The following is a 20,277-nucleotide window of genomic DNA, read 5'->3' on the forward strand; positions in this document are numbered from 1 at the left end:
ATGTTTTGCCCTGATGCAGTTTGTGTATTTGTGTGTGTGTGTGAAAGTCAGTACACTGTTTCTGAGGCATGATGTATCACACAGTATGATACACATTTCTCCTCAAAGAGACAGTGATGAATGTCCCTAATATTCATGATAAAAGGGATGCCTTAACCGACTTTGTTCAGATGCGTGCGTGGCTTGGTTAATGCATGTCATGTCACTGTCACCTGTGGCGCAGCTGTCCAGCCTGTTGGTCTGGTTCTCTAAAATGCTTGGGATAAAACTTCTCTCTGTGGCTGTAGCTGATGAATATTTATGCTCTCTGCCGGACCGCTGCTAGCCTCTAAGACTCTTGTGTAGATGTCAGATTCGTGTTTGACTCTCGGGTCAAGGGATTCAGAGAGCTCCTTAAGATTGTTGCACAATAGGGACTTGACTCAAAGATTCCGGAAGGTTGCTAGGAGATGCTATTGTGTGTGCCTTGCGCTGTCTACATATTCATAGCCCTTGAAGTCATTAGTAGTCGTTCATTCATACAGGCACACCCACTTGACCCCTTCCCCCTGCTACCGTGGGAAAGCTTTATACAGGGTTGAACTGTTAAATATATACAACTTGTTAGGCACACAAGATGATTCAAATCTGTCAAATCAAATAGGTGATATATGATTCGAGGGAATATGTAGAGACGAAGTGATTCTCTTGAAGAAATAGGGTAATGCCTTATCAAGCCAAACTGCTCGTAAGGTGGCTAGACTAAGCAAAAAAAACACACTACTTGTCTGTTTAGTTGTAGATAAATTGTGCATGATATATGATTTTACTTGCGATATTAGCCTACAAATGAATATTGAAAGGCACCCAGTGCAACTTTCGAGGCTTGAGACTCGAAAAATAAACATTCAATTTATAGTCTTTTTTTATACGTAGTAAGTTTAAATAACTCTATACCATTAAATATCAACATTCAAGGAACAAAGATGAGACGTCGTTGTGTGGTAAGAACTGATAGAAAATCGCAAACAACAACAATCACCGGTGGGGAGAGGCCATTTTTCCATTGACTGGAATCCTGCTTTATTTATTGGTTGTACCACCAATTATTGGTGGTACCAATAAATAAAGAAAATGGCGGCGATTGTTGTTGTTTACGATTTTCTATCAGTTCTCACCACACAACGACGTCTCATCTTTGCTCCTTGAATGTCAATATGTAATGGTATGGAGTTGAAACTTACTACATGTAAAAAAGACTAGAAATTGAATGTTTATTTTTAAGCCTCGAAAGTTGCACTGGGTGCCTTTAAGCATAAAGGAAAGCAGACTAATATGGGTAAAGTTTAAAGGCAACATATTAGTTTGAAGTCTGTGCCTTTTTTTGAAAAAATAAAAAATAACTAAAAGAAAAAATGTCATAGGAAACTGAAAGAAATCTCACAAGGGTCTCTTGTCTCACACCCATATGAATCAGTGTGCTGTGAATGTGCTAAGGTTAGGCTATCTCGCAAAAACTTCCGACGACCGCAGGTGCAATCCTCCGCCCCAATGCCCCATATAAGGAGCGAACACACATTCCATGAGGCGGGGTCGATGACGCCATAGTTCCTGAAGGAGCTGTAGGGCTCGTGGACAGGGTGGAAAAGTTAGTAAGCGACTCAGTAGAGTTTGAACATCGGGAAGTCCGTCTCCGCTGAGGATTTAAACATTACAAATATGGACTCCCGCCGTGTACAGTTTTTCACTTTGTTTATTTTTGTATTTATTAACCAACTATTTATTGTAATTCAAGGAAAAGAGAGTAAGTACTATCTTATTTGGATTCATTTTTAATAGCAAATTCTGCGATTCTTTGTTAACGTCCCACATGGTTATATGAGCTGACCTGTTACGCTTAAGTCCTATGCAATGTTAAACTAGACTTTTTTGTCTCTCACTCTTGATTGATTCAGTTGATGTAATGCGTTATAATTATTAAGTAAGACTACGAGGGTGTTGTTGGCTTTACATTATCAGTGTGTGTCTTTAATTTAGAAACGTAAACATTTCGCCACTGACTACAGTTTAGTTAAATGTAAATGAGATGTGCTAAATGATGGATGAAATATGTGTTGTCATTGTCATTGTCATTTGTAATTACACACCGTGGTGTATTTTTTTAATACTGGGAAATATAAATATTCCTGAATATCACTTGATCACCTGATCTCAGCCTAGGCTGAAGAATGTTGTTTTATGGCTTCCTTTGGACATATATGGTGTCTTTCAAAAACATCAGTGGTGTCTCTGAGATTATTAGACCCAGGTGGAAACATTATTGAATGTGTAATATATTTGACCAGATGTCATCACCTATACCATACATTTTTGCTAAATTGTAGTTTATGAAAACACACCCGTGCGGAGAGATTTGAACAATTCAAACAATCATCCATTTTGTTAAACTGGGGAGGAAAATTGGTCATGGCAGTAATGTGCTGTAGGATATCTACCACTTTTTGTTCTTTTTGATCTAATTTGGTGTTTTCTGTCTCCTTCAGATGTGCTGTTGGACATGAAGGCCTCAGGAGGGGATTTGGGCTGGCTGCCTTCACCCAGTGAGGAAGGGGTGAGTGTTCAAGGCCTTGGCCAAAACTCCAGACCACGTCCGATTGGATTTACCATCTTTCATTCTGGTTTTCAAGTAGTCTCAGCCCTTCTCATAAGCCTTTCCCTTCATTTTACTTTGTAATTGATATGGTATTGTGAAGACAATGTAAACACAGCTTGGCTTTGAAAAAAGTTCAAAATAAAAGTTCTAAAACAGTTCTAAGAGCTAGAGGGAAAAGAGAGTGTGAAGTGTGAGTCATGTGTTTTATGGTCCTTTTCTCTTTTGGGAAAAGGAAATGACACATAATACTAATGCGCATATAAGCCTCTGCCGGTGACAAAGAGTGACAACATGATATGAGCGGTACTTTGACCCGTTGTGGTTGGGTGCCCTTTGACACCTCATATCCGCTTTAGCTATCTCAATAATAACACCCATAGACCCCACTCTCCCTGTCTTTTTATCAGTAATATGGTGTCACCTCCCGTGTCCCTGTATCAGCACTAAGAGCCCCTCTTGTGTCTGTCTATCCTCGGCAGTGGGAGATTATGCAGACAGTGATCAATGGCTCCCTACTCTACACGTACAGCGTGTGCAACGTGGCCAACGACGGCGACCAGGACAACTGGCTGCGCACCACGTTCATCCAGCGCCGGCCGGACGTGTCACGGGTCTCCGTGGAGCTCCAGTTTGTTGTGCGTGACTGCGGCACGTTCGACGGCAACCTGCCCTCGTGCCGCGAGACGTTCGGCTTGTACCTGGCCGAGTCAGACGTTGACGTGGGCACCAGCTTCAGGAAGGCCAACTTCCGCAAGGTAGCCACCGTGGCGCCCGACGAGGTGACCGCGAACAAGGGCGGGGGGAAGGCCACGCTGAGGGTGAACGTGGAGACCAAGACGGTGGGTCCGCTCTCCCTGCGCGGGTTCTACCTGGCCTTCCAGGACTCGGGGGCATGCGTCTCCCTCGTCTCCACGCGGGTCTTCTACACCATCTGCCCGGCTGTCACAAAAGGCCTGGCAGCGTTCCCAGAGAAGGTGGCGTCGGGCGCGCTCACAGAGGTGGAGGGCACCTGCGTGGAGAATGCAGTGACGGCTGCCCAGGTGCCCTCTCCTCGGATGTACTGCACCTCCGAGGGTGACTGGGTTGTGCCCGTGGGACAGTGCCAGTGTCGGGCCGGGTACCAGGCTGTTGGAGATTCCTGTAGAGGTAAGATCAGTTCCCATTCTTTTTTCTCTTTGAAAATTGTAAACCCAAAATGTGATTCTTACATTTCTCTCTTTTTTTATTTTTTTATTTATCTGTATTTTGGATGCTTTGGCTCAATTGAGTATTTAGGAAAGACAACATTTCCTCAAGTGGTGTTTGTGTTGAAAGCTCTGCTTTTTTTTTTTTTTTTTAAATCAAGCGCTTTGGACTGTGTATCAAGTTGTTTGCCAATATATCATACATTAGAAAACACCCTTCTCTCATATTCCTTACATTTTCTTAAATCCGCCTTACAGTGAAAAGTACCTTTGTTTTTCCTTCTCTGTGTGTGGCAGGAATCCCCCTCTGTGGGGTGCCAGACAAAGAAACCTCTGGATGTGAAACTGTGAGAAAAGAATGACTTGAGTCTCAAGGAATGCCAGTTATTTTCACACCCTGTCACCTGTCGGCTCACGAGTTTCCGCTCTGTCTTTTGTCAGGGATATCAGGTTCAGGTGAGGGCTTAAAGCCCCGAGGTGGGGGAGTGGGGGAGGGGTTCAGTTTTGTTCAGATTTGTTGTGCCTTTGATCCGAGCTTTCTTCTCTTGTTTCCTTTCTGTACTGATGACTGTGAAAGTAGGCAATAGGGAGGAAGAAAGGGTGAGAGGGGAAAGAGAGCCGGTAAAATAGCAGATGGTTAAAAAGCCTTGAAGGGGTCGCCACCAAAAATGCCAGGCACCAGGGCACTCCCATTCCAGCAAAGCCACACTTGATGCATTTCTGGAAGGCCATTGGTAGCATGTGTGGATATGGCTCATCCGCAGCCTCATTACACGGGATAGTATGAGTGGAATGACAGGGAGTGGGAACGTGAGAAAGGGAGGTCAGGTCTGTAATCTTCTGGTGTAGTTTGAGGCTTTCTGCTGGGATATTTCTCTCTGGCTCACACACATAAATACACACACACACACACGCACACATACATCTCACACAGGCTTCCATGACTAAGACAGCTGTCATGAGTCAGTGCGTGTTACCTTGACATTATCTTTGCTGTGTGTGTGTGTTTGTCGGTTGCCATAGTCAAGAAACCACAGATTACAGGGAGACGGTGGACAGGAGACACCTGGTTTCCCAACCACTGACTCACGCATCCTGTAAGGAAACCGAGTTTCCTGGGCACTTGAGTTATGTTGTATGCTGCTGTATATCTTGGCTCAGCCTCATGGTATGTTGGAGGTCCATATGCCTGGGCTGCAGTCTGCCCTTTGAACTGAATGCAGTGGTTTGGTTAGAGGAATAGGCTATGCTTTTGTTTCTCCTTGCATAGAGACATGAGATATGTGTCCTCATCCCACAAAGAACAGTTCAACTAATATATTTTAACAGGGCTTCATATTTACCAATCAGTGTAAAAGACCCCAGTTTTCCGACAAATATGTAAAATCATTGACCTGACAGAGATGTCTGTTAGAAAAAACACGCTCCGTTGGTATATACTAGGATGTGTGAGAAGGAAGGGCAAGTCCTGGAATGTTTACCTCACTAAACTGTTGGAAGCAGATGAATTTCACACCTGAAACGGAAACTGGAGAGAGTGTCAGGAAGTTTGAAATAAAAAAAATAGGTGGATATGTTCCATCTTTTGTTGATGCCAAGTGCCAAGTCATGGCTTTCATTAGCTGAAATGAGCTCTCTCAGGGGAACAACACACTTAGCTGCGCTGTTTCGTCTCTGTCTAACACTGCGCTCAGGTCAGCGTTATTACAAAAGCGCAGCATTTGGCGACTGGGCTGACTTTCTGGTCTGCTCTGACCTTTGTTGTTCCTCTGGTTTAACCAGAGGCTTTTTTCCTTGGATGACCTCTGATCTTATGAATGTAAAGCCACCTGCCTGACTTAGCTGGCATCATTGTAAGTGGTTTGGCAGGAAGAGAAGAGTGGGGGCGGGGGCCCGGGGTCTTTTCAGGAGAGCATGATATATTGTGTATAGCTCCCTGGTGCCGTGTGTGATTGCGTTTTGGGGGTGTTGCTTATCTGGGCGTCTAATTAGCAGAACAACTTCAATGGCTACTACTTTAATTATGTTTAATTTGCCCTGCCAACGAGTACAAACGCGGTGTCCCCTCGGATTTATTCTAAACTGTAGTGCAATGTGTGTCAATGTGTCAGTGTTAGGTAGTGAGTGAGTGTGTGTGGGTGCGTGTGTGAGTATTGGCCAGTTCAGTGACCATAGCAGACCATCTGCCACAGTAGAAGCCAATCAGTTCAGCTAATCTCCTTCAACACGCACATTTTCTCCGCTCTCCACTGGGTTGGAAAGACACAGATTTGCTGTGAACTACACTATTACAAGTATTCCTTAAAATAGACACAGCCTCTCCCTAATGTGGGTCCGAATAGTGAGACAGGCTATTTTCCCACTCCCACACATTCCACCATGTCCCACCACGGCCCACCATGTCTGTGTCCACCAACGCCAAATGTTCCTGGCTGAATATAGCAACTGTGTCCACAGCTGCCTATAAAGCGTAGACAAGAGCCATCTCCAGGAAACAGAAAATCAAACCTGAACACTCTCTACATTATGTGGCGTTGAGAAGTTGCTCAAGATCTTGTTGAGCTCATCCTCCTCCACATGTAATGCAGTAATAGCCATGTAATTGCCTGTTGTTCAGACACACCCGTTGGCCTAACTCAATTTTGATAACATTATTTTTACATCTTCAATGCCAACGTGTGTGATGTCAATAGGACTTGCCACCCACTCAGAGTACACAACTTTTAACTACTTACATCTTGCACTCATTTTCAGTAGATACTCTTTTCACTATGTCGCCTCATCTGGATATAACCAATAAAAATGTTCTCTTTGAATGCTCAGCTGGAGAACATACCATAAAAATGGCAGACTTAATTGGCAGTATCTACACAGTAGTGTTAACGAGACTTTACTGTGTGTGTTTGAGAGTTTGAGAAGCCTTGGAATTTGAGTTTTATGCTGAATATACGTTTGCCCAGTTTCCGAGCCCTTTGTCTGCGCTAAGAGGGGCCTGAGTAGTTCTCTTGTCTTATTTGCGCAAGCTTGCAGATACCCCCTCGGAAAAACAAAAACAAATCTCCATCTCCGGGGAGAGTTTCTGTCACCAGGCCGTGAGATCCCCCCCTCTCTCTATCTCTGTCCCTCCCACCCACGGCTCTCCCACCCAAACCCGTAACCCTTCCCCCGACCTCTTGCTCTGTCCCGCCGTTGGGGAGAGACTCAAATGGGTCCCAATACCATACAGATGGGTTTTCTTTTTTTTTTTTGCCACTTTGGTGGGGGAGTTGGGGAGTTTCCAACAAGCCATTTTCAATGGTGGTCCACCCACCTTTATTGCGGAGTTATCACATTGGACATGATCATATGCCATTTTTCTCCATTTCCCATCAACATTCTTTCCACGTCCTCGCCGGACCTCCTCACCTCTCTACCTCCCCCTCCCTATCATGTCCAGTCCTTGTTGGCGAAAGATTGTTGCCTTTTTTCTCACCCTGTCCTCCTCTGCTCCTCTCTCCACTTGTTCCAACTTTGTTCTCGTCTGTCAGCATAGGAAGGAAGGGGGAAGGCAGGAAGGTCAAACAGACTTGCGGTTCCTACTTCCTGTTTTGTCCGTTCCCCTGCAGGCCTGGGCTTGCCCCGTGCTGTTTGTCTTGTGTGTCTTTTATAATAGAGAGAGGAAGGCCAGGGTAATGATATGTTTATGCAGGACATGTAGGTGTTGTTTTACCAACTGAGTCCCATGGTGAAATATCTTACATCATTGAAGGCCTGTCTCGGTGTGTGAGGACCTAGGAGATGTTGTCTCTCAGTGTGGAAATGTTCATGTTTGGAGGGGAGATTTATTCATGTTCCCTCTTGTAAGAAAACTTTTAGAGAACTTTTCATTTTAGTTTTTCAGTTTAGTATCTTCGGTTTGTTAAGTTTGTTAATCAAGAATAATTGAGCAAAGTAAATAATTATAGGTATAATGAATAAGTAATTATGAATTATTTGTATAAGTATCAGTTTGTTATACCGCTCAGAATGACTCAATTCCAGACTTAACTCTTTCTCGGTTGCTCACTGCACAGTTGTCCTAGCCCCTCTGAATGACTTCCTCGAAGAGTCACTGACACACCCTTCCCTGCGCATTCCTTTTTACAGCATGCGAGACCGGATTCTTCAAGACTGTTGTCTCCAACGCGCCCTGCGAACCTTGTCCGGCCAACACCCAGCCCTCCAAGCCTGGCGCCCTCTTGTGTCAGTGTCTGGAAGGATTCTTCCGCTCCCCCACAGACTTGCTGTCCTCACCCTGCTCCGGTGAGTACCTAACCTACTGTCTGTTTATACAACTCCATGGTTGTCCTACTTTCTGATGTATTTGTGTTAGAGCTGGACCAAAAGGTGAAATATTAATTGGTATTCCATTAAATATAGCGAAGCAAAAGTACGCAAAGGACTGTTTTATTTAAGGCATATTGTTTGATGGTTGCAAATTGTGTCTAATCATTTTCTCTTGTTTCCTCCTCAAATCCAACAGCCCCTCCCAGCCCTCCTCGTGACATGGTTGCCACATCACTGTCTTCCAGTCACCTACAGCTGACCTGGCGCCCCCCTCTGGACATGGGCGGACGCAGCGACATCACCTACAGCGTGTCCTGCGAGCACTGCCAGGGCGCCCTGTGCGCGGCGTGCGGCGAGCGGGTGCACTACGAGCCGCCGGCCGCCGCCCTGCGCGACACCATCGTGACCGTCAGCGGGCTGGAGCCGCAGCTCAACTACACGTTTACGGTGGAGGTGCACAGCGGTGTGTCCCGCTACAGCCTCCAGAGGGCCACCAGCAGCATCACCACTGTGCTGTACAACACAGGTGAGGCCTTCACACACAACCACACACACACACGTGTTTTCAATTGTCCAACTTAAAAAAAAAAAAAAAAATGTGTCACTATTTACTTACATTGAATAGCATAAATAGTGCATTAATGGTGGACAGTGAATGGATTCAGTAAAGCGTTATGATCTGGTTCATTCTTTTTGGTGTCAGACTGTAGTACTATGGCCACACAATTTAAATGTGTTGGTGACTGGCTGGGTTTGTTGTTGGTAGCTTGATTCTTTTCTCACCCTCTGCTTTTCCTGAACTCCCCTCAGATCCTCCAATGGTGACGTCCATTGGCCTGGACGATTATAGCCCCACCAGCCTGTCTCTGTCCTGGAGCCTGGACCGCAGGGTGAATCCCCAGTCAACCCATCGCTACGAACTCATGTACCGCAAGAAGGTGAGAACACGCAGTCCCTCGTTATACAACTCTGTTCTCTTATGAAGATCTGTGTTTGCCTCTGTGTAGCTGTTTAGCCCCTTCTGATTGTGCCGTTAGATAATCTTATTTAAATAACCTTGTCTGGTCTCTAATTAGATGTATTGCAGTCCTTTATGCTAAGCACATCCTCATGTGTATATGTTTGTTTGTAGGAGGAGAGCAGTGAACAGGAGTTCACCACGTACACAGTGTTGGTTTTGGACAGGAACTCAGTCCAGCTCAATGACCTCACCCCTGGCTCCAAGTATGTGTTCCGTGTTCAGACGCTGACACAGGATGGCCACCCAAGCAGCACCAGCATGGAGTACGTGTATGAGACCCTTCCCATTGGTAAGTGGAGATTCATGCATCTCCTGTTTTAAAGTTAATGGCCTAGAGGGGGAGGGGGGAGGCTCATTTAGGTTTCTCTGCTGCTTGTTCTCATTCTTGAGCCACTGCCAAGGTAGCTCACTCACTGGAGGACCTTAAAACAAGCGCTCTCAAACCTTTTTAACGTCTCCTCAGGTATTAAAACAAATTAGATCAGACGGATCAGGGTTCTGAGGAGCATCTCTGGGGGATCACCACTGAGACTTGAGAATTGTAACCTATGTCAGATTTCAAAAGGCCTCCTCAGAGCATGAATGAGTTGAATGGCTTAATGGACAACTGCCAATGGCTGTCTAATATTTCAGTGTTTTAATGTGTGTTGTGAATGTTGTTGTTTGTCTTGCAGCAGAGTACCAGGCCCAAAGCAGCTCGATGATCGTTATGGGAGCTGTAGTTGGTGGAGCAGTCATGCTGGTCATCGTTGTGGCTGTGTTACTGATGCATAAAAGGTAATGAGAGGTTTTGTGATTCCCACTGGCATTTTTTTGTTTTGACTTGAACACATTTGATATTCCCATAATCAAGAGCTCGTCTGATAACTTTACTTAACTGCTCTCCCTCTGTACAGAAGACAGAATCAACTTACAAGACAGAGACATGGGGACGACTATTTCAGCTGTGCAGGTAAGAAGAAAAGCCACTCTTTGACATTTGTCATAGTTGTACTCATTTATTTATTTATTTATGTCCGTCCGATTTTGAGATCATTGGAATTTGTTCAGTGTTTTGAAATGTTATAGTTTTTAGCATGTTGAGCAATCCAATGACATTTCCTCACCTGTTTGTGCTGTAGAGAAACTGCACCCCCTTAAGACATATGTGGACCCCCACACGTATGAGGACCCCAGCACAGCCGTGCTCAAATTCACCAGTGAGATTCACCCCGGCCTCATTACCAAGCAGAAGGTCATCGGCGTAGGTAAGCAGAATACAAAGTATTTCAGGTTTTTGTGTGGAAGACTTCAGTTGGTAGCCAGGTCAATCTGTCATCTCGATACATGTGTTTTTGATCCCTGACGTTGGCTTTGTTGTGCACAGGTGAGTTTGGCGAGGTGATCCGTGGCATTCTGAAGAAGCCGGGGCGCGGCGATGTGGCTGTGGCCATCAAGACACTGAAGCCTGGCTACATGGAGAAGCAGAGGCAGGACTTCCTGAGCGAGGCCAGCATCATGGGCCAGTTCGACCACCAGAACATCATCCATCTGGAGGGAGTCGTCACCAAGTGTAAGGCACCGTTACCTCATGTTACATTTGTGAGAGATTCAGTGGAAGGGGTAGGAAGCATGCCCACTTTACAGGCTGTACTTAATTTGAGGAATCTGATTATCACTATAGTGATCTGAAGATTAATATATTTATATTGGTATCTTTTCAGTCAAACCTGCTATGATCATTACGGAATACATGGAGAATGGAGCTCTTGACATCTATCTGAGGGTATGTATTCATTCTTATGTGTTGTTTATTTCATGCATATAATATTATCACGGTGTATGAACGGCCCCCTCACATCCCTCTCATTGCTTCTCAGGACCATGATGGCGAGCTGTCGTCCTACCAGCTTGTGGGCATGCTCAGTGGCATCGCAACGGGCATGAAGTACCTTTCAGACATGAACTACGTCCACCGCGATCTGGCTGCCCGTAACGTGCTGGTGAACAGCAATCTGGAGTGTAAAGTGTCTGACTTTGGCCTGTCACGCGTGCTGGAGGATTACCCCGAAGGCACCTACACCACCACGGTATGTGGCACGGCAACAGCATGGCATAGATATGGTGCATGCCTCAGAATATGAATACATAGGAGAAGAAAACGGTGAATCTGTGTGGGCCTCAAGGGTAGAGACAAAAGAGCCTTATATAGCTTGGCCTTTTAAGATACGGCCTTTTATAGGTCCTGTGGGGACTCCAAACACACTTTATTAGCAGTAATGGAGATACATGCTTTTGGTCTTTCATCAGCACCAAACGTTTATTGGATGTGTGCCTCTGGGGCAGCATCCTTTATTGTCGAGGCTCATAGACACTGACCTCTCTGCTCTGTGTGTTTCTCTCTCTCTCTACCTCAGGGAGGCAAAATCCCCATTCGCTGGACAGCCCCTGAAGCCATAGCGTACAGGCAGTTCACCTCAGCCAGTGACGTCTGGAGCTTCGGCATCGTGATGTGGGAGGTCATGGCCTATGGAGAGAGGCCCTACTGGGATATGAGCAACCATGAGGTAAATTATATCACACCAGCACTGGGTGTAATTAAATAGATAGTTTAATGGGTCTTGTTGCTGTTGAGGTTAGTTTCAGGAGGTGTAACACGTGTGTGTTTTAATGAGGAAACCACAAACTGTGGTGAAAACAGCAGTCATCTGTAAAGGTTTTATAGCAAAACGGGGGCTTTGCATGAAAGCCTTGAATGCCTTTGAATTCTCAACCAGATGTTTCCATTAGTTCCATCACAAATGGTTTTGCTGTGTGTGGGTTAGCACAGTGATGGGAGCAACAAGGCAAGCCACTCCTGGGATGTGTCAGAGCTCCACTGACTCCTGTCCTCTTGCTTTTCTCAGGTGATGAAGGCCATTAACGAGGCGTTCCGCCTGCCCGCGCCCATGGACTGCCCCTCCGCGGTGTACCAGCTGATGCTCCAGTGCTGGCTCCACGACCGCTCCAAACGCCCGCGCTTTGTGGACATCGTCAACGTGCTGGACAAACTGATGACGAACCCCGAGTCCCTTAAAACCATTGCCAACTTTGATCCACGGTGAGTCACATTAATATAGAGTCACAATTGTAGGGCGAAACCCATGATTCATTTAACGTCAAAGTTCACAACGGCATTAGACCTGTCACAACAAGACATTGTCTGTAATAGAGCCTGCCACTCTCAGACAGTATTGCCTTTACCTCTATAGTTAATGGTGAATTTCACACCATTTGCACTTAAAGCCAGAACAGTTCACTGTTAAAATTGTTAAAACAATACATTGAGCTGTAAATAGCTTAATATTTGAAACAGGTGGTTGTACTTAAGCCTTATCTTGCAAGAGTAGGAGGGCTGACTTATTGTTATCATTTGCATTGTTATCAGACACATGGCACAGCTCCTTGAGCTGTTGTTTGTCAGTGGTTATATCCATGTAGGAACTTCACTCTAAAGGCCACTTCTCATCTTATCTCTCAGGGTGTCAATCCGCCTGCCGAGCACAAGTGGAGCCGGTGGCGCCCCCTTTAGGTCAGTGGACGAATGGCTGGAATCCATGAAGCTGTCTCAGTACAATGAGCTGTTTGCTCGCGCCGGCATCATTTCCATGGAGCAGGTGCTGCACCTAAAGTCTGAGTAAGTAATACATCACCAGAGAGGCATGCCCAGACATATCACCCTGAAACTCACAAAGACCTGGCATCCCTTTTTAAATCACTCATCTTGTATCTTTGCATTACTATTGCTTTGGGTAAAGTTGTCAGCCAAATGAATAAATGAGTAAATGTATTTGTATCTCTTTGCATTCTAATGTAAATGTAAATGTAAATGTAAATATTTACTCTATGTAAATGTTTTGTCCTCAAATCTCCTTTGATCTCTCTCTCCCTCAGGGACGTCAGGAACATTGGGGTGCAGTTGGCAGGCCATCAGAAGAAGATTGTCTACAGCGTTCTGGGACTGCGGGACCAGTGTTGCACTCTGGACGTGTTTGCAGTCTGATATCTCTGTCATACTCCCTTCCGGCGCTGCCAGGAAACAGGCTGTCAACACAGTCCTGCAGGGCCCACCTGACACGGCCAGTTAGCCCAGACAGGCTGTACCTTCAGGTGGACCGCAGGAGATTTCAGGAACGTTACATGTGAAAGACATTTTCTATTAACCCTCTGCAATTTTTTTGTACATATACTGTAATAACATTTTTATACTGAATATTTTTGTAACATTGTTGTTTGTTGTCTATTGTTATCGTCATTGTTGTGTTACTGTTATGAGAACATTTTAATGACCAGGCCATGAAGTGTCTTAAGAGGACCAGAAATGAAACTGGTAAAGGGAAGTAGGAGTCCCCTTTTGTGAAAGACTTTATATGTGTGGTCTCGGTTGGTATACTATTGGCGTGCTTGAGATTAACTTTGTTTTATGATGTAAAAATGAAAAAAAAAAAGATGTCCAACTTGACGAGAGTTGTCAAGTTTTGAGAAACTGATCAATACATGAGTACTTAAGAGCGGTCAACAGTCCAGTGATGTCGTCATGATTGGATTAATTTGCAGTAATAATTCCTGACCAATGTTGCAGTGAAGCCAGCCCACTAAGTGCTCAATGTGAAGAGACCTTCCTTGATGACCATCACTCTTCAATGCTGACATTCCTCTTTCTTCACAAGGCTTTCAACTTAAGTCTTACCTGGAGTGGTCTCTCTGTTTGTTGCTATTTTATGCTGTAGCCATGAAGCCATTTTGTGTCCGTTCAAATGCAGGTTTGTTCAATCGCATAGGTGGAGAGCATGAAATGGAATGATAAGTGAGTAGGCAATGATGGGTGAATGGTGGACAGCCCACTCTTGGTTGACGTATGACTAATGAACCATTAGAAAGGACATGGGGACAACAGTATGTTAACCACTTTAAATAAAACTCATCCCAGGATCATCTCTGGACATCATATTAGGCCTACCACTTCTGAACCACTGGGAAGCAGCATGCTTCCACATGCATTCCCAATTGTCTTAATGCTGCTTGTTTACACAATTATTTAATATTTATTTTATGTTATATTTATTTCTATTAAAATGTCCTATTTGTAATGTTTGTATTGTTATGTTGGATGATAAATAAATCTTTTAGTCTCTACATGATTATGTTTTTTCACAAGTGCGCACACACACACACACACATTAACAGCGTATCAAATCTATTCTCTCAACCAACCACAAAACTATTTTTCAACATGAATAAACCGAGGATATAGGAGGAAATCATTTGAGAAAACAAATATACATAGTCTGTTGAGTATGCATGTAGAGATATACACAAACATGGAACTAAACCAGATGTAAAAAAAAAAAAAAAAGCAAGGAGGGTCATACCATTAGAGTAGAAGTGGAACTTACCCGGATTCAATGCCAGTCAGAGTGCAATCTGACTTCACATGCTTGTAGTGCATGACTAGCAATATGTTAGGAGTAATAGTAGTGATAGGAGAGGATGAACTGTAAACAGGAGTACCATAACAGCACAGTCAGTGGTTTTATAACAAGCAAGGAAACACATTAAACCCACATGCTCTTACTGTCATTCATCAAAGAGATGGGGAAGAGGGGCATGGGAAAGGTTACTTGTAGAAAACAAAGGAAACTGCAAGGGCAGTTCTCTCCACCAGAGACTACAATGAGTGGTGGTGGTACTATGTAAAAAAATAAATAAAAAAAAAAGTCCTTCACTGTAGGGTTCTGTATCTGCATCTGTGCCCATAGTCTACTTGTCAGGAAGGTGAACCCGGGAATGTTAAGTATACCAACGTTTTATGATAGACATGATAGATAGATACAGCCAGGCTCATGCGTGCCTCTCTGTTACAGTCAGAAGGACTGGCATTATAAACATCTCACTGTCAGCAGTAATCTTTGAAATCCAGCAGAGGGCAGTAAACACATTGAGAAGAAACCATTGGAACAAACCATTTCCGATTACGTCAAATCCAATATGGCGGCGATCTAGACTATCCACGCTGGTTTGTTGATCATTCGATTTCAAATATTATAGAGGATTGATTACGTCTGCTTTCAGCAAAATGTCACGAATTATTGTGAAGAACCTCCCAAATGGGGTAAGTGTCTAACGCCTTAAACAAATAGCAATAACTTACTAGCCACTTCATAACGTGGCTCACCAACCTCACCTCACCAACCAACACATCGGTACCTCGGTTGCTGCCATCCAGAAAGCTATGCAAGATAATTTAAGATTAAGCATACATTTAGCTAGCTAAACATTCTAAATTAATACATGCTTAACCGCTGATAGTTGTCCTATTCAAAGCAATGATTCCACAATCAACATCATGCCTCAGCTCATAGCCTTCAGGATAGGGTAATTGTCATCGTCTCTTGTTGACACATGTGTATTGGTTATATCTCACAGATGAAGGAGGAGCGGTTCCGTACGATGTTCTCTGACTTTGGAACATTGACGGACTGTGGTTTGAAGTTCACCAAAGACGGGAAATTTCGCAAGTTCGGTTTCGTGGGTTTCAAGTCGGAAGAGGATGCAAACAAGGCTTTGAAGCATTACAACAAGAGTTTTGTTGACACGTCAAAAGTGACGGTAAATAAGGACACTCTGATGCTGATGTAGCTGAAGCTGATGTAGCTTATGTGTTAAGTACTTTAAATTGAAACAATACCTAGCATTCTTTGTGTTTATATATTTGTGTGTTGGGATAGGTTGAATTTTGCAAAGATTTTGGAGATCCCAATAAAGATCGTCCCTGGAGTAAGCACACTCGCCAGCCTTCAGCAGAGAAAGCCAAGGCAGAGGTGAAACAGAAAGATGATAAAACAAAGAAGGTGAGGACAAGTATTGCTCAAACTCCTTCACAGTACAAGTCATATTGTTTATTTTCTTCCGGGCAACCTGTTTTCACTGTCCCGCTGAGTTATTTATTTTATTCCTTTTAATTCTTCATAGGAAAAGAAAAAGGAGGTCACCACTTTTCTTGGAGATGTAAGTCAATCTGTTTGTAAAACAATCATGGCTGTTTGTAAAACAAAACATTGTTTGTACGCATACATTTCTTTGTGACAATTTTTGCATTCGCTCTGCCGCAGCTCCAAAAAGACCAAGGCTTCCAGGAATTCCTTTCATTGCATCAGAACCGCACGCAGGTACCCACATGGGTCAACGATGCCATGGAGGAACCCGCTGTCACTGGGAAAGCAAAGGAGGTTAGGAAAAAAGACACAAGAAGTCGAAGTCGTCAGCCACAGACGACTACCTAAACTTCGACTCCGACGAGTCTGACAATGAGGAGGAGGAGGGTGAGGAGGAGGAGGAGGAGGAAAGAAGGATGAAGATATGGAACCGGAGAGTGGAGGTTAGCCTGTTTCTCAGTAATGGAATAGCACTTTATTTTCAAGGAAACAAATCTTCCCTGAACTTCCTGCTATATGCAAGCTTGAGTGCTTCTAGGACTGTGTGTATCTGTATGTTACTGCCTTGCTTTTTCAATTTAACCTAATACTCTGAATTTCTCTGAATACAATTTTTTTGAAAAAAATAAGCAGTATTTATTGTTACACCAGGTTTTATTGCTCTTAGCTTGATTGTTCTCTCCCTTGTACGTCGCTTCGGACAAAAGCGTCTGCTAAATGACTAAATAAATAAATAAATGTAAGTGAACCTTTTGTGCTTATTTCCAGGTGCACCCAAAGAGGCACTCAAGACAGGCCTATCTGATATGGACTACCTGCGCTCTAAAGTGGTGGCAAAATCTGAAGTTGAGGATGACGTTGATGATGACGATGATAACGAAGATGAGAAAACAAAAGACATGGTCAAGGAGGAGGGGAGTGGCGATGAAGATGACAACGATGATGATGATGATGACGAGGAGAATGACCACACCCTTGTCCGTCAGAATGACAGTGCTTATGAGAGTGGGGAGATGGACAGTGATAAGAGAGATCTAACACTTCAGGTTGGTGTGATGTCGTTTGCATCCCCTTAGCTTAGGCTTGGCCATGCATGGGGTAGAATTTCATGTTCACTGGAAATAATGGGGAGGTTTGGTATTCAGCTTTTAGAGTTAAGGCGGTGATCTTAAAGAGGTTCGAAATTTGGAATCGTACTGCGGTGTACTTGTGTAAACATCAACAGATGCATTAAGCATTGGGTTTTGATGGACCTTTTCATTGCATCATCATGGGTTTATGACATCACCTCGTTATGGAAATATGCCTGTGGAATCCCTGAAGGGAGTCACTCAATCACTTTTATTCTCTGCCTCACAGATGCAGTCTACCACTGATTTCACAATTAAGCTTCGTGGAGTTCCATACAATGTTACAGAGGTAAATGAGTGGTCCTTGTACGCAGTTACATGTTCCTGCTTTGTTTATAAATAGAAACAAACTAATCGGTTTATGTTGCCAACTAACCATGCATTAAAATATGTGTACTTTGTCTCCGTTAGCAACAAATCCGTGAGTTTATGTTGCCTTTGAAGCCCGTGGCCATCCGCATTGGGAAGAACGAGGAAGGACGTAACTCTGGTATGAGCCGCCATTCCATTCCACACTCTCTGCCCTAAACAAGCCTACGCGGTTATCATAATATGAGTTTAAAGCCTCACAATCTTTTTGTTTGTTCCTCATCCATATTATTCCTGTTCAGGCTATGTGTATGTAGATCTGCGTTCTGAGGACGAGATAGACCGGGCTCTCCGGATGAACAAAGACTATATGGGTAAGTGTCCCGTGTCTTGCAGGCCTACTCAGACACTTGGGGGTGTTCAGTGAAATAACTGAATTTATAGGTCACACAACTCAGTTTCACTATATTGTGTTAACATGTCTGTTTATATTAGTGATTTGTAGGTCTCATTTAAAGTATGATATGGTGCTCCGCAGTCTTATTTATAAATGGAACACTATTCAAGTGGATTTGAAACTAACAAAGTTTTTGTCTGTCAGCCAATTTAAGAGCCTTTTAGATGCTAAGTATGTGCCTAAATGCTGTAGTTTTAAATGATTCTTTCTGTTATTTTTTTTATACTTAATTTCAGAGTTTTTGAATGTGTTTTGTTTTCATTTTGTCTGTTTTGTTTTGTGATGGTTTGTTTATGTATTGTTCTTCTGTATTCTGTAACCTCAGTCAGGGCATTGCTGCAAAAAGAGCCCTGTGCTCAGTCAATTCTCCCTTAATAAACAATGATGAATGAAAATACACAAGTTTTTTCAAGATAAATGTCTAAGGGGGACATAATACTAGTGACGCAATACATTCATTGGGATCACATAAACGATGTAATTAGAATGCTTTGTTTTATCCTAGCATGATTAAAGGCACAATATGCAACAATTATGCTTCAGGATTAGGGTTAGGATAAGCAGTTTAACCTTAAAATAACAGCTTTAAAAAAATTGGGGCGCTACAATGACTTTTAATATGGAGAATTGCGTCCGTGCCAATGGCATAGCAGGGTCGATAGGCATATAACTGCATTCTGTAGTTTTGCCTCCCGATGCCCGCCGACCTGACTTTGATTACCTTCTGCCGATCTAGTAAGTAGCTTATTTGCCGTCTTGCTTAGTCTTGTGTTGCACATGATTGATGTTTGACTGTGTAAGGACAGTCGTTGAGTAATTAGTTTGTCATAATGTCAAAGTCAGCACATTTCAAGAGATTTCGTTAGTTTTAGCTGCTAGCATACCTTTAGCGAATAGCTATTAATCCTTAATGCACCTTTAAAATGCTCATCTTTTAAGGATTGGGAAACACTCCCACTGATGAATTAATTTGTTTCTGTTTTGCGTCCACAGGGGGGCGCTATGTGGAGGTGTTCCGAGTGAAGAAATATACCAAGAGAGACGGGAGGGAGAATGCGTGGCAGGAGCGGAACTTTGAGAGGCAGCTGAAGGACGACGAGGAAGAGGAGGATGTGGCAGAATCAGGGCGACTCTTCGTCAGGAACCTGCCCTACACCTGCACGGAGGAGGAGCTGACAGAGCTGTTCAACAAAGATGGTGCGCTTAATAAACACAGGCATGCACAGCGACACGTTCACACATGCATACGCATACACATACACACTAACAGGGGACTTTATGGTTGGTTGGTTGGTTGGTTGGTTGGTTGGTTGGTTGGTTGGTTGGTTGGTTGGTTGGTTAGACAGACAGACAGACAGACAGACAGACAGACAGACAGACAGACAGACAGACAGACAGACAGACAGACAGACAGACAGACAGACAGACAGACAGACAGACAGACAGACAGACAGACAGACAGACAGACAGACAGACAGACAGACAGACAGACAGACAGACAGACAGACAGACAGACAGACAATGCATGTGTGGTTTTGAAATGAAACACTGTTGGCTTTGAAGTTGTGCTTTAGAGATGCAAGATTTCAAGAATATGGCTGTTTCCTTTGCAAATGAAATATCTTGTCCCCAATACATGTGTTTTGTGCCTCTCTGAAAGGTCCCCTCGCTGAAGTGAACTTCCCCATTGACAGCCTGACCAAGAAGCCCAAGGGCTTTGCCTTCATCTCCTATATGATCCCAGAGAACGCCGTGGCGGCGCTGGCCAAACTTGACGGACACATCTTTCAAGTATGTCAAAGTGCGGTGGCGTGATTTGTCCGGGTGATCCTTTGTGAACTGGACACAAGTTGATTTAAAAAAACGTGTCAGCTTCAAGTCTATGCTTGGCTTCTAATGTGTGTACCTCTGTCTTAATAAGGGCCTTATGCTACACGTCTATGCTGGGCTTCTAATGTGTGTACCTCTGTCTTATTAAGGGCCGTATGCTACATGTCTAGGCTGGTCTTCTAATGTGTGTACCTCTGTCTTTATAAGGGCCGTATGCTACACATCCTCCCCTCGCGAATTAAGAAAGAGAAGGTTGATGAAGGCCCCGGCGCTTCGGGCTCCTCATCCTACAAACGGCAGAAGGATGCCAAGGACAAGGCGGCCAGTAGCAGGTGTGCTTCCTCCACTTCCTCCTGCACCCCCCTCCCTTTCTCCTCCCCCAACAGAGCTGCTGTCCTTGGTACTGTATGCCACCAATGATGAACTACATTCAGCATTCCAAAAGAAAGTGAAACA

The 20,277-nt window shown here is 44.0% G+C and overlaps 2 protein-coding genes across 2 annotated transcripts in view; both read left to right on the forward strand.

Moving 5' to 3' along the window:
• Positions 1-1,698: 1,698 nt before the first annotated feature.
• epha2a (eph receptor A2 a) lies at positions 1,699-13,207 on the forward strand (the record flags this gene model as incomplete). The annotated part of the gene is made up of 17 exons (XM_080845564.1): positions 1,699-1,783; positions 2,523-2,590; positions 3,112-3,778; positions 7,942-8,097; positions 8,318-8,647; positions 8,932-9,059; positions 9,254-9,431; positions 9,817-9,919; positions 10,039-10,094; positions 10,264-10,389; positions 10,509-10,694; positions 10,846-10,907; positions 11,002-11,211; positions 11,539-11,688; positions 12,028-12,221; positions 12,642-12,797; positions 13,055-13,207. 17 exons carry the CDS (start codon positions 1,699-1,701, stop codon positions 13,161-13,163), a joined length of 2,964 nt encoding a protein of 987 aa, XP_080701690.1. The 3' UTR covers positions 13,164-13,207.
• Positions 13,208-15,150: 1,943 nt separating this feature from the next.
• Positions 15,151-20,277, forward strand: part of rbm19 (RNA binding motif protein 19) — a 13,186-nt gene continuing 8,059 nt past the window's right edge. The window contains 14 exon segments of the mRNA XM_080845479.1: positions 15,151-15,272; positions 15,587-15,769; positions 15,889-16,011; positions 16,133-16,168; positions 16,273-16,402; positions 16,405-16,500; positions 16,503-16,538; positions 16,864-17,141; positions 17,455-17,514; positions 17,637-17,715; positions 17,837-17,908; positions 18,985-19,188; positions 19,652-19,782; positions 20,029-20,153. Coding sequence (XP_080701605.1) covers positions 15,237-15,272; positions 15,587-15,769; positions 15,889-16,011; positions 16,133-16,168; positions 16,273-16,402; positions 16,405-16,500; positions 16,503-16,538; positions 16,864-17,141; positions 17,455-17,514; positions 17,637-17,715; positions 17,837-17,908; positions 18,985-19,188; positions 19,652-19,782; positions 20,029-20,153 — 1,589 coding nt within the window. The 5' untranslated portion in view covers positions 15,151-15,236.

The sequence above is a fragment of the Sprattus sprattus genome (genome assembly GCF_963457725.1).
Source record: "Sprattus sprattus genome assembly, chromosome: 10".
NCBI lineage: Eukaryota > Metazoa > Chordata > Actinopteri > Clupeiformes > Clupeidae > Sprattus > Sprattus sprattus.